Source organism: Xenopus tropicalis, chromosome 4 (assembly GCF_000004195.4).
Source record: "Xenopus tropicalis strain Nigerian chromosome 4, UCB_Xtro_10.0, whole genome shotgun sequence".
Classification (NCBI taxonomy): domain Eukaryota; kingdom Metazoa; phylum Chordata; class Amphibia; order Anura; family Pipidae; genus Xenopus; species Xenopus tropicalis.
The window spans coordinates 127,393,571-127,407,077 of NC_030680.2; the positions used below are offsets into that span (position 1 = coordinate 127,393,571).

The window sequence follows — 13,507 nt, forward strand, 5'->3', positions numbered from 1 at the left end:
TAACAAATAAGTGTAATCAGGATCTTGGGGTTCCGTAATATATATTTTTGTACATGGGGAGGAAAGGCAAGGAGAAAGCAATGCATGCAGACTGATATCAAAGGGAGCCATATATAAGGGAGGATATCCAAAGACAAGGATGTGCATGCTGCAAATATATGAAAATAACACAATACAGAAACACACATATACAAGGCACAAGGGGAAATGCATGCATACAAACACAGTACACATATGTACACACTTTGGAACCTTAATACACAGGTACATTTACAGGTCAGTCTTACCTGGGGTAGGGACCAAACAGCTGAGAGCTGTTGCAGCAGTGAGGAAAGGGTATAAATACAAAGAAATCATGATACCCTTGTTTCTGATGTTATCTATCTTAATATTAAAGGAGAACTTAAACCAAATAGCTATTGCTTATAATTAGTTGTTTTCCTGAACCCTGGGTTTAGTCTTTGTAATCAGCTTTAAAGAAGGATATGCTTCAAAAGTTCTGCCGTATAAAATTTTCAATTGGGTACGAAAAACGCTATTCTTCACAAAAATGCTGTTTTGGAATTAACTTTACAAAGCCCTCTACCTCACCTCATTACCTGCATTAAGAGAGCCCACAACCTCCACAAGAAAAAGTAACAATTATTAGAACTGGGCAAATAAATAAATGTAAGGATTTTGTTAATTGCCCTTAATTTTCTCTGTATTCCTCCCCCAGGCCCCACTTCCCCAGATAATTACCCCTAATGAAGTCAGATACTCACAGAAGGCTGAAGAGCTCTCGATAGTTTTCATCCCCTTTTCCTTCTGACACAAGGCTATCCAGTTTGTCAATAAGCTCAGCCTCTACCTATAGTGAGAGAAAAGTATTTGAGATGGCAACAAAAAGCTAAAAAATGAGCTAGAGACTTCTGGCCTCAATATAATTGAATGTGCTCAAGAGTTCCATTGCAGGTTGGGAAATCCTGGCCCCATCAATTTTATAGCACCATCCCAAAGCAATATTAGGTGATTATTAAAAAATAAAACTCAACGACAACAACAGAATGGTAATATTAATACAATAAAGCTAGACAGAGGGTACAAACCTGTGACTTTTATAGGCCAATATGTATAGCGAGTAGCTTACTAACTGCCTACTTAATACTAATAATATAGTTTACAACACAGATTTATGAATGTTAACCCCACATCAGTTCAGTGATTTTATATGATTACTGTCTAGTTACTACAGAACAGCAATGGTAGCTGTACAGAGATAGGTAGGCTTGTATATGTAACTTTGAGAAGCCATCAATAAGGCAGACAGAAGATGGCATCCACTGAGAGGCCCTGCTGGTGGCATCATTTCAGTTGGTGACTGTTCTACAAGCAAGCATCTGAGTTTTCTTTCATTTTGCCTCTGTATGCCATTGTTGCAGTTTGCTGTCTGCTGTCTGACTTGGGTTGATCCCCCAGCCTAAACTTTCTAGGTCCTATAGTGATTGCTCATACCAGGTCTGAACAAGTAACTCTACTTTCACTCTTAATAGTTACTCACTGTTGCATGTGAACAGCTGCATTACTACAATGACTGTCTCCTACTACCCAAGTGCTGTCATCTATATATCCTGCTTGACTTCCTATACATAATGATCCACACATCACTGTTATTGACCAGTATGAGCTGCATCTCTTTGACTTCTCACCTGTTTAAAGTTTCCGTTACGCCGTTGCTCACAGTCCATCATGTCATGGAAGATGGGGATCATTATGTTCCGCACCTCAGGTTGTGGCACGAGAGACACCCCAAGGAAAGGGCCAATCATCCCTGGGATAAAGTGATATTTATGCTCCCCTAGAACATTAAGTAATAGAGAATACATGTTACATGTTGTGAGCTGGGAATAGAAAAGGCAGAGACAGTAGAAGTAGCTTGAGCTAAAGAAGAATTAGGGATACAGACACAAACATGTTTATCACCCACCTACCTAAGTTTTGCCACATGTTGAATAGTTCGTAAGTCATCATCACTCGCATGTCACCATACCTAAATTACATGAAACAATCTCATAAAATGTACTACATTTAGGAAGAAACAATACTTAAAATGCAAAATAGACCAGTCAGCACATCAGCCAGGTTTGTTTTAAAGTGACAATTATAAGAGCCACAAATTAAATCTTTACTTCTAAAGAGGACAATCTCTACAACTGGCAAACCATCAAGCTTGCATTATTATCTGTCTTAACGGAAAGAGGGGTAAGCTGACATGCATTCATTGCACAAGCCAATACAAAATACAGGACTAAATCACATTATTTGAATATTGTTTTGCTTTTTAGAACTTTGCTTCTAAAATATTTTTTTTTTTTTAGCAACAGTACAATGAAGCTGACATTAAAAGGCCATTAGAAGATGCTTTCCCTGCTGCCATGGCTACACTGATATTTTCCACCATCATTCTTGTACCTGTTGCATCCTTTTGATACAGTAGCATATAAATATATACTGCTAATATATATACAATATAAGCCCTTCATAAAAGCAGTTATTGTGTCATCTCTAGAACTTCTCGAGCCCTGTTCTCTTATGGCCAATGTCTGCCCAGCACTGACACACAGTGGTGGCTCATATTTGGGAGAGTTTGAAGATACACAAATTTCCCCTAAACAGTTCCAAAAGAGTTCTGCTGGACATCTAGAGCGAATGTACTTTCCAAAAGAAAGTTAGGCAAGTGATATGTTGTGTAATATGCAAGGGCAATACAAACACTTATATAAGAAGCATTTCTCCTATGGTGAAGGTGCAATCATATCCCCTGAAACCTTTACCTTTTTGCAAGAAACCCTATGTGTAACTATGATTATGAAACAAAATCAGCAGCCTGATCCAGGGTCGTATGACTTGCCATTTTGTGCAGGAATGTATTGTCTCTAAAATAATAAAGTGACAGGTGCTAAGCTAAGGATACTTACTTGTCCAGTATCCTCCTTCTCTTTGCTGCAGCAAAGTTTTCTAGTTGGAGGCTGGGCTGGTTAATGAAAAGGACGGCGAGGCTGAAGTAGGAGTTCCACACCTAGGGCAAACACAAAACATCATTAGCACTGAGGGTTGGACCAAACAGTGGCATCACCAGGGGAAATCAAGCAATACAATATGTGATTAGGATCTTTTATTTTCTTAACCTAGGATCTACTTACCTTAAAGTCAAAGTCTCCATCACAGAAGTTCTTGTGCACAGCTGGGGACACATACTGAACTGTTGTCACTATTACACTATTAAAAAAATAGATACAGTTATATATATATACACATACACTCTTTTCTTTCCACTGTCCCAAACTTTTGGAGTGCGTTGCACAGGGAACATATATTTTTTAGAAAGCAATGCATTCAGTTTCAATAGTCTTTGTACTATTTGCAATTACATTTAGGGTTTAAATGATTTGCAAATCATTCCATTTTAATTTCATTTTACACAGCATTCTTTTTTTTGTAAATGGGGGTTATATATAATTATTACTTGTCCAATGAAAAGCCTCTATTGGTAGCTTCCCTAGACAAAAAATTCCCCCTCCTCCCCTGAAATTGCTTTTAGGGTGCCATAGTTTAGTCCCAGTGTGTGTGATGATGTGCCATTGGCCACTCTGCCCTTACTTGCTGGCTAGGAGTCTCATGACTGTCCAGTCTGGGGGAAAGACACTCAACTTCAGCAAATTCCGGAAGACACAGAAGATCTTCAGCAGGAATTCCTTGGGGAGAAAGAAAGGTTGATGAAGCCTGCAGTGTTACAATACACACTGCACGTCTCCTATTGTCATCTAACATTATTTCGGTATGGCATCAAGCACATTGGTCTCATTAGTGTTATTCTAATTTAAGTGATAGCTTTGCAATAAGCAAAGGGGAGAACATCATTATTCCTTTATATAAGAGTTACTTTGGCCAAGATATTCAGTGTCACATTGGCCTGCTGGGATATCAGGAGAAGTACAGGCCTGTCAGACCAGCAACTTTCTTGCAGTAATGCTGACAGGGTCCATATCCCTAAGGGGTGAGTGGTCACACAGTGCTACGAATAAACAGGCGACAGTTCATCAAAGTCCTGTCCCTCCTGTCCAATTACAGCACTGCGTACTCTTGAGACAAGATCAGTGTGCCTCTCTGTACATACAGAAAAGGGAATAGAGAGTGTATTTAGAGCAGTAAAGGTAACAGGTTGTAGGAAGTCTAGAACAGAAAGAAAACTAGATATGAGAGAAAGAATATAAAGTAGTTACAACAAGATATGAGAGAAAGAATATAAAGAGGGACAGGAAATGCAGAAAGGATGGGATACCCTGAGAATTGGGCAAAAGCGATTACACAGAGAGTGAGGAGTTGGTGAACAGTCTCATACCACAGCTGGCTCTGTATTCATTATACACTACATATTTCTAAATGGAGACTTATATCCTGCACAGACAAGGATACTAAGATATTTCTAATGTTTTGAGAGGTCCCTGTTCTTGGAACACCTTGTATATATTTTCCCCGTACCTACCTTCAGCTCCTCCTTGCTCTGGAAGTTGTGCAGTAGATGTTGGTAATGAGTATCAGACATCAGCCGCAGAAGAGATAGGAGACAGGACACATACTCCCCCTGAAATACAGGACAGAATCAGAAAATCTTGTGTGGAAGTGGGGTGTCAGTTTAAGGTTACAGGGGACATAAAGGATAATGATGTGCAATTCTATAAAAATAGTCACTTTTGGATATGGATAATATATGTATGTACATTTGCAGAGAACACCTAAATAATAAGGAACTAATTCATTTTGGAACCTAAATAACAATATAAAATAGTAACCCTGTATGAAGCAATTGCAATAAAATCTCTTTCCAACTAAAATGTAATTCTGGCAGACCGGCATGCTGGAGGCTGAAGTTCAGCCAAGGCTCCCAAACACAGTTTTTGGCTATTTCTGGCTTACAGTATAATCTGCGGCAATGTTATTGACTAGGAATCACATATTCTGAGCCACGACTCTCTGCCCAACACAAAGATCCGCCAAAATGGATTTGATCAAGCGAGAAGGATGAGAGGGTTTCTTGGGAGATGTCTGGGAAATGATGCCCTTGCTTGCTACTTACTGTGATCTCTGCTGTACACTGGGGGCACCGCTGGCCTCTTGCAGCCTCCTGGGCCTGAGATTTGCTCATGATGATAAGCAGTGTCTGGAGCAGCACATCCAGCAGGCTCTCCTGCAACATCTGAACTTCTTCTCCCACATCCACTTCCTACAAGGGACAAAGTGGTATGAAATGCACAGGCTGCAATTTAGCTGGGCAAAAAACTGGCAGCAACAATATAAAGTTTGCTCTGGGCGCTTCCCTTCTGATCTATAAACACTGAGCAATCTGAGGTCCATCAAATAATGTTGCCCTACAATTGCCAGCAAAGGAAGCAGTGCTCCAACTACACAAAATGCCCCCAGTTTCTGAATATGATTACATTGTATAATAACAGGAGTGGTAGTAACTGAATTTCAGCAAGGTCGTATTGTGGGGGGGAAGGCTGGGAGTTTAAATTTAGTAGCATTTTCTCAAATTTGGGGTCATCGACCACCAATTCTCTAGACTTGTCTCTAAATTGTATTTATTGTAGGGATCTCCGGCTAGTTACTGAATATTACAGAGAATGGGAATGACAATTAAGTAACAGTAGATCATGAATCTGGTCTAAAGCTATGCTATAGCCCACATAATAAAGCAGAACAATACATAAATAGTTATAATTTATTGAGTTTAGTTTAGTGTGTTTGTGATGTAAGCTTGATAGAGAGTATAGAGTATCCAGGAAATCCACAAAATACATAATTCTGAAGTAGTAACTAATAGCAAGTAACCATTGATTTACTTTAATTACTTAATGCTATTGACCAAATAAAGTTGATTCTTGATTGGTTGCTATAGGACCCCACTCTGTATTAAGATTCTACAAATTCCTCATGTATACAATTAGACTAGTTTTTTTCAGAGAAAAAGTGTAGGCTGTGACTGACTAGTTTGGTTGTATGGTCAGGGTCAGGCTGGCATTGGTACATGGGGGAGGAGGTTAATAGTACTTGCCGTAGAACTGCTCTTTATGATGGAGAAGATGCTGCTGAGGATTCCAGAGCAGACAAGGAGCTCTTTCTGTTGTCGCAAATGCAAGTGAATATGATGAAGAACCACAGGCAGAAGGATCCGACGAGCCTCTGTGGGCAAAGGGGAATCAGATGAGACAAACCAACCCCCCACACTATCAGTCATGCAGACATGTCTCACTTGTAACCACCCCTTACCATCTGCTTGGCACACACCATCTTTCTGGCCCCATGGGAAAGTTCTCACCTCACGTGGCACATCTCATCATTACCCTTACCTGGATAAGAGAAGAGCCGGCAATCCACGGTGCGGCCTATAGACTGAAGCTTCACCACGTCCATGGACTGGCCCAGGTGCAGGGTGCTGGGAAGACTGCTGAGGGTGCCCCGTACAAACTCTGCCACCTCAGCGACAGAAAACATTGGCAGCAATTCCTCAAATATAGCAGGGAAGGAGCTGAGGAGAGCGGCCTGTGTGCAAGTGGGACACTAAATTACTACTCAGTGCAACTGCCTTTATCCCTGCACATCTGTACTACACAAATACACCACAGTCACAGTATAAAAAGTTTATTACAATATTTCTTTAAGAAAAGGTACTTGATTTCTAGAGAGATGCACGTCTCAAATACATATGATAACAGTATGATAATGAAATATTTGCCCTATTTTACTGGGTCCTCTACACTACATTTCTTTTAGTTTATCATTTAAACCCATGCTTGGATAAAATAAAATTCCAGACCTTTGTATTAAAATGCAGTAACCACCACAAATACAATTAGCTATACATATCTCATGATGTATAACTTGCATCAGGTCATTCCACCCCTGCTGACTGTGGCCTTATGCTCTACGCAATAATGAACCAGTATCAAGAAGCTGACTATATTTGCTCTTGGCACCACCCGTACAGTATTTCTGCTTATTCACGGCCATTTCTAGTTGCATCTTGCCTTGTCAGGACCCTGTTTTATCAAAATTACATAATCTGCTCCCTGTCATAATAAATAGGGAAAGCTTCCTTTGTTTCGGTGACCCGTCAGTAGTCCAAGCTTTGTTTATTGGAGCTCTTTCCCTACACAGTTTATGTTGCATTTCTGAGGTTAGTACAGGTATCGGACCCCTTACCTGGAAACCCATTATCCAGAAACTTCGGAATTATGGAAAGGCCATCTCCCATAGACTCCATTTTTAAAAATGATTTCCTTTTTCTCTGTAATAATAAAACTGTACCTTGTACTTGATCCCTAAGATATAATGACTCCATACTGGGGGCAAAACAATCCAATTGGGTTTCTTTAATGTTTAAATGATTTTTTTAGTAGACTTAAAGCAGGAGATCCGAATTACAGAAAGATCCCTAATCCGGAAAACCCCAGGTCCCAAGCATTCTGGATAATGGGTCCCATACCTGTATATCAAAGACCTGTGACTTCCTCTATACTTTAGAACCACACAGCTATAATGTCACCACGATGTGTCAGGCAAATTCTTGGAGGTCTTTCCTTTCCTCTCTGGGCCCGATATTCTTTCTCCAAGTCCTATATTATTCATGCCTTGTCTTATTATTGTATGGCTTATCTAAGGTACTCATTTACTTTGTTCGCAGACATTGTCAGAAGTGGGATATATAGCAGCGATCACTGTGTGCCAGTTGGCATGGTTTCCCACCCACACTTCACATTTATACCTTACATGTAACTGTTATTTAAGTGCAATACCGTGACTAAATTATCTGCATTATCATAATTCTCTTAGAATTCCTTAACCTGTGCAATATGCCCACATAATATCCTCCCCAACAATAGCCGTTGCACATAATAGCTTAAAATATGAGCTTTTATGGTACATAAGCGATATTTCGGATACTAATCTAGGTCTGCAGCTTCCAGTCTTTAATCCTATAGGAAGAACATTCTCAAACGTGAAGATGTCATTCATCGTTATAGCATGCTGCCAATTTACTTAGATGCATGGAATGAAAAATTGCAGGAAATGTGAGAAGAGGTGGGAGCAAAAGGTTGGTGTAAATGGAGTCCAAGGAGGGAGAAAATCAAACCAAAACAGAATGGGCTGATGGTGCTGCTCCAAAGATGATTAAAACATATAATTAATGGGAAATTGTACATTATAAATAAACAGGGCTTATGTTATGTATTTTTTTCTATATATTTGCATCTATGCATAAGAGTTAACATTTTCTTGCCTTAGCTAAGAAGTGACATTATACTGAAGTCTATGAAGAACTCTTTGGCTCAGGGGAGGCGGTGGTACCCCCAAGTTAGACAGGAATTCACAAGCAGATTCTGAGGTGGTGTCACTAGATCATCTGTCATTCAAATGTATTAAATATACCAAGAGGGGTGCTATTTATTAAATCACAACATATACTGTATTTTCTTTCACTGTTATGTATTTTTGTTTGTTTGCCATGGCATTGTAAAAGCATTCTTGTAAAAAAGGTGCGGTGATGGAGCTTAATGGCATAATGTCAATGTAGCCCTACACTCTAGGAACCTCAAAACTAAGGCTAGCAATGCGACAGCTCCTACTAATTTGTATAAACTTAAATATACATGAAAGAAAATGTCTGTGCACAGCATAAGCTATGTCTTTAGACTTTACTGTCTGTAAAGAAAAGGTTCAAGTATAAGTCCTGTTTATCATAAGGGTATAATTTCTGACAAAGTGAATGAAAAGAGAAGAAAGGAAATGCTGAAATTGGGGGCTGTTGCCTCAGTACAGTAGCAACACTGACTGGCACCTCTGTAACAGCTGAGGGACTACATTGAGTGTGGAAGGATACAGTGAAGAGTTGTTCATTAAACTTCCAAGGGTGCAGTGTGGGTTTGATTGAAAGTGCCTCTACTTACATAGCTGTCTGCGGGTAGCTTTGATGAACCCCCATTGTTTTGAGAGGCAGAATCCCCTGTTCCGCTCACCTGTCCTCCAGATGCAGGAGGCTTGAAATTTAGGAGGGTAAATAAGGAGAACAAAGGGAGGTAGAAGGAAGAGCAATAGGAATGAGAGGGTGGAAGAGCAGAGGTGAAGCACATTCCCCAAAAAGAAAATAGGAAGTAGCTTGGGGGTCACTAAGATAACAACTTCTCCTGACAATAAACAGTGGGTGAGGAATTCAACAGTAGAGAGAAGTGAAAAGAGAGGAAAGGTCCCATCAATTTCTGTACCAAATGACAAGATCATTTTGGTCATTTGGGTCGCACTGGTACAAACTGGTCTCAGCCTTGTGGTTTTTTACCTGTGTAAAGAGCAGAGTGTCAGAGCTCCGCGTGTCGAGGCTCAGCACAAAGCGCATGGACTGGAAAAGTTCGTGGATACTGCATCGAAACGGCTCCTCATCCAATCCAGCCGTGGAGCGAGCAAATAGCAACCGTGACTGGATGATAAACTTGAAAAGAATCTCCAAAGCCTGAGCAACAGCACAATATTTTTTTGATTAGTAGATAAAAATACAAGTAAAAGTGACTAAAACTGAGCCAGTTGTACAGCTGTAAATAACTGAATAACTGATAGTAAAGATATAATTGGGAACCTCAAAAGGAAACTGTAAAAGTGAAAAGGTAAGAGGGCAATACACTGGCTCTTTACATGTTTAAATATTATTAATATCAGACAGTACTATAATACAGGCACAGTGAATGTCTGTTTTAGAGCTTACAATCTAAGGGATGAATAGGGGAGGAGAATACAGAAAAATAATGCTAAGAATACAGTGCGCATACAGTAAGTATAAAGCCACCTTAAGTTACTCTACCTCCCAAAAACCTACATCTACCCCCATATTTAATGTCTTAGCTTCCATAATTTGCACTCCTGCCTTCTCATACCCTCATAGCTTCCTGGATGTGGTCTTGTCTCACAAGGTCAGCTGAACGGTCCATGTACCACTTCAAGCACCGGATCAGCTCCCTAAAGAAGAAACAGTTAGTGCACTCACTGCTTATAATACCCCTCCTAGCAGAACAGCCATTAGTATAGGTCAACCATCACTGCTTCTCCACTGTATGCGGCCATACCGTCACCGACCCCATTCACACTGCTTTTTAATAGTTTTCACATAGTTCCAAAACCCAGTCGTTCTGTTATGCAAACAACTCACTCATGCAAGACAGAAATTGGTTATTGCATGCAGTGACACATGGTGGAGTCCTTACACCAATAACATTATACTTATTAATTCCTGCGTGTGCAACCAGAGAACCTCTTTCAACTAACCTTGGAGTTTTTGAAAATTTCCCTGATATGTGATTTTTATTTGCGCATTGTAACTTAGGTCAGGGCTGCAGGCCCCACATATTTACTCCATATTAATATATATATATCTTTGTATCTGTACTGTGGATATATACCTATAGGCCAATGCACCAGCAAAATGCTTCTGGATATACGAGTCCAACACGGGGCGGAAGTGATAATATTTACTGTCGCGCAGCAGGTTGATGATAAAGACCTGTATACAGAAGATAAGATACAAATAAATGTATGGCAATATATGTGTGGAGTTGATGGAAATGATGGATCAGACAGATGCCTCAGTATCTACACATTCATAAGCAAAACTGAGACCCACAAGACAGACAGTACTGTGACCCAGGCATTATAAATTAATTGTGAATTTATGGGGCTCATACAGTATATATATATATAAAATGCTGCCAATCTCAATTCAATATCTAATATACAGATATTAAAACACACATGTGCATAAGCTAAATATTACACAAAGTAATTAATGGCCTGATCCTAGGATAATGCACTGGAGGAGAGAGGAACTACAATGCACACTGCATGTATATACTTCGTGTATAGATAGATTTTTCCCATAAGCTCTCACCAGTGACTGAAAGACCAGCAGCCCATACTTCTCTGTGTTCTCGTCCAGAATGACAAACAGTGTGTCAAGTATGTCCTGCAAGAACTGAAGAAGATACAATTGAGGCTTTAGCAATGGCCCATGCAATCATAGTTACTAGTCTCTGAGATTTATCTGTGATTTAGTCTCTCCTAGTGCAAGGATTAGGCATAGCGCTTATCTCTTTCATCAGCAATCACTGCTGCAAGTACTTCCACTTCTTCTGCTCACAAAATAATACTTAAATATTCTTTATCCCCTCAGCAGAGAATGGTAACTGATTTAGGGGGGGTTATGCAATAATGTGGGCAAAGTCTGCCCCAGTCAAGCAATCATAAGCTAGCTTCTATTGGTCTTACTAGTTAGGTTGCTGTTAGGGGTTACTGAACTGACTGGGACAGTCAGTCAATTATGTTACTACATGATCCACATAGCAAATTCCCAATACATTTTTTCCACCAGAAGATATAAAGAACTTGCATTGACCCTCAATTTGAAACCTTTTTATACTGAACCAAGGTTATTGATGCTTTACCCACAGTTCCATGCCATTTAACAGAAAAAATGGTTTAACCATGCCAGACACATGAACAAAGTCCATTTCATCTGTAAAATCCCCATTACCCAGCAATGCTTAATATTTAGGTGTTGCTATAAAGTATAAGTCCTCTGTGGAGTCATGTACTATCAATGCATGGCCCACAAAAGTAAGTAATCCAAGTCTATGCTCTGAGTACCTTGACTATCTCCTCCCCATTCACATGCCGCAGCCGACCAAGAATATCTAGTATTCGATCAGGGTAAGCCTTCCACTTCAGGAGCGCTAGAAGATCAACTGAAAGACAGAAATCAGAATGGGACATTGAACACATAGAGACATAGAATACAGAGAACAGCCATAGGGAGTACATGAACTCCAGCTTTTCAGGGGCTTGTGTTTTACTCTTAATGTATTATTCTACTAAAAAAGAGGATATTAAATAAAGGCATATAGTGTAATATGTGTATTACCATTCTGGGTGAGCTTGGTAGAAGAAAGCTGTGTGGAGATACAGAAAGTCTCTTTGGCACTGCGCTGAAAAATCAGACTTGAAGGGATATTGGGGCAGCCACTCATGTCATCCTTACAGCAGGGAAGCCCCAGGTACAAAGCATGGTTGTTGAAGGTGCTGTTCTCATCACACTGTGGAGTACAAATGGTCAGTAGGTGCAGATAGATGTTGAAAATGAGCATAAACGTCAAATATCACCAGTACCTTATAGACATAGAGCTCATGGATGTCATCTGACAGCGTGGTCCCATCATCTCTCATCAAAGGGGTAAAAGAAAATCCAAAGAGTTTCTTCTCACCTTTATCCTTTGCTACAGACAACGGTATAGAAATAATGTTAAACAAAGTGACTCTTTGCAGTGTTTGTGAGAGCTGTGTCTGTAGTGATAACATGCAGTGAAAGTGTTCTTGTGTGTGTCTCTGTGGCTCAACCAAGTGAATTGGGTTGAATTTGGGTTTATGATGGTGTTGGTGTTCTTTGTCAGTTCTTTGTGTTGCAAAAGTATCACCCATTTACATACTGGAGCAGTGTCTGAACTCGAAGCGGAGATGGGACCCTCGAAACCGGTCAATAGGAATTGGCAGTTTAATGAGTTCTCCCCAGCGGGGGCTATTATTGTGGTACAGAACGAAGGAGTGGTACTGAGTTCTTGGGGGCTCTCCTGTCCCAAGGCTAACACAGTCCTGCAGGGATAGAGAAAATATCTATATTAATACAACAGAAAGTCCTCTGAAGGTTTGTTCTCACAAGTAAATGAAAACATCTCCTAATCAAACCAAGAAATCACTGAGCTGGGTACTAAACACATTAACGATACAGTCGAATTGTCAATTTATAGCAAAGCTTTCCAATCCATTGCATGAACCGAGCCGGTGGTGCCAATACTGGTCCCTGGTGTGTTCTGCGCTATTAACATAAATCACTTGCACATTGAAAGCACTTCATGAACACTTATAAAGGAAGAAAGCCAGGGTTTCTAGCTTGGTATTCACTGAGGGGAATCCCTTCCTAACACAGCATATGATTCTACCCTTAAACAATCTGAGCTCTTCACTCTCCTCAAAGTTCCACCTGCTTCATATTCACTCCTTACCCATTGCACAATCTGCCTGGGCTATTCCCCCCACACACACTTTTCAAGCTGTCCATGTTGCCTGAGGTTATTGTCCCTCTACAATATGTTCACTCTGAGATTCTAATTCTACATAATGTTTATCCGGCTAGAGATAATTACTAAATAATTCACTAAAGGGCGATAAAACGTGCGCTATTTTTATTGTGCGCTAAAATTTTTACCGCGTCTTAATTTTGGCGATTTTTCGCACGATTCACTATAAGCGCGCGATATTGCATGCGTTATTTAACTCGCGAAAAGACTATTTCAATGCGGTATTTGCCGGTACATGCGCTAAATTACGCGAATAATCGCCGCATATGAATGGTAGCATAGAAATAGTGTATAAAAAT

The 13,507-nt window shown here is 40.1% G+C and overlaps 1 protein-coding gene across 4 annotated transcripts in view; it reads right to left on the minus strand.

Annotated features, from left to right (window-relative positions):
* The window catches only part of dock3 (dedicator of cytokinesis 3), a 158,700-nt gene that overhangs the window by 26,968 nt on the left and 118,225 nt on the right, over nucleotides 1–13,507 (minus strand). For 3 of the 4 annotated variants that reach the window (XM_031901131.1, XM_031901129.1, XM_031901132.1), the window contains 19 exons: nucleotides 12,561–12,723; nucleotides 12,244–12,350; nucleotides 11,999–12,170; nucleotides 11,725–11,822; nucleotides 10,970–11,053; nucleotides 10,485–10,585; nucleotides 9,963–10,044; nucleotides 9,374–9,544; nucleotides 6,390–6,582; nucleotides 6,095–6,222; nucleotides 5,117–5,263; nucleotides 4,526–4,624; nucleotides 3,640–3,734; nucleotides 3,183–3,258; nucleotides 2,958–3,058; nucleotides 1,971–2,029; nucleotides 1,689–1,837; nucleotides 765–850; nucleotides 288–314 (listed from right to left, as the gene is read on the minus strand). In XM_031901131.1, the coding sequence (XP_031756991.1) occupies nucleotides 288–314; nucleotides 765–850; nucleotides 1,689–1,837; nucleotides 1,971–2,029; nucleotides 2,958–3,058; nucleotides 3,183–3,258; nucleotides 3,640–3,734; nucleotides 4,526–4,624; nucleotides 5,117–5,263; nucleotides 6,095–6,222; nucleotides 6,390–6,582; nucleotides 9,374–9,544; nucleotides 9,963–10,044; nucleotides 10,485–10,585; nucleotides 10,970–11,053; nucleotides 11,725–11,822; nucleotides 11,999–12,170; nucleotides 12,244–12,350; nucleotides 12,561–12,723 (2,138 nt within the window). The remainder of the gene's footprint in view (nucleotides 1–287; nucleotides 315–764; nucleotides 851–1,688; nucleotides 1,838–1,970; nucleotides 2,030–2,957; nucleotides 3,059–3,182; nucleotides 3,259–3,639; nucleotides 3,735–4,525; nucleotides 4,625–5,116; nucleotides 5,264–6,094; nucleotides 6,223–6,389; nucleotides 6,583–9,373; nucleotides 9,545–9,962; nucleotides 10,045–10,484; nucleotides 10,586–10,969; nucleotides 11,054–11,724; nucleotides 11,823–11,998; nucleotides 12,171–12,243; nucleotides 12,351–12,560; nucleotides 12,724–13,507) is intronic. The other variant, XM_031901130.1, reaches the window with a different exon arrangement.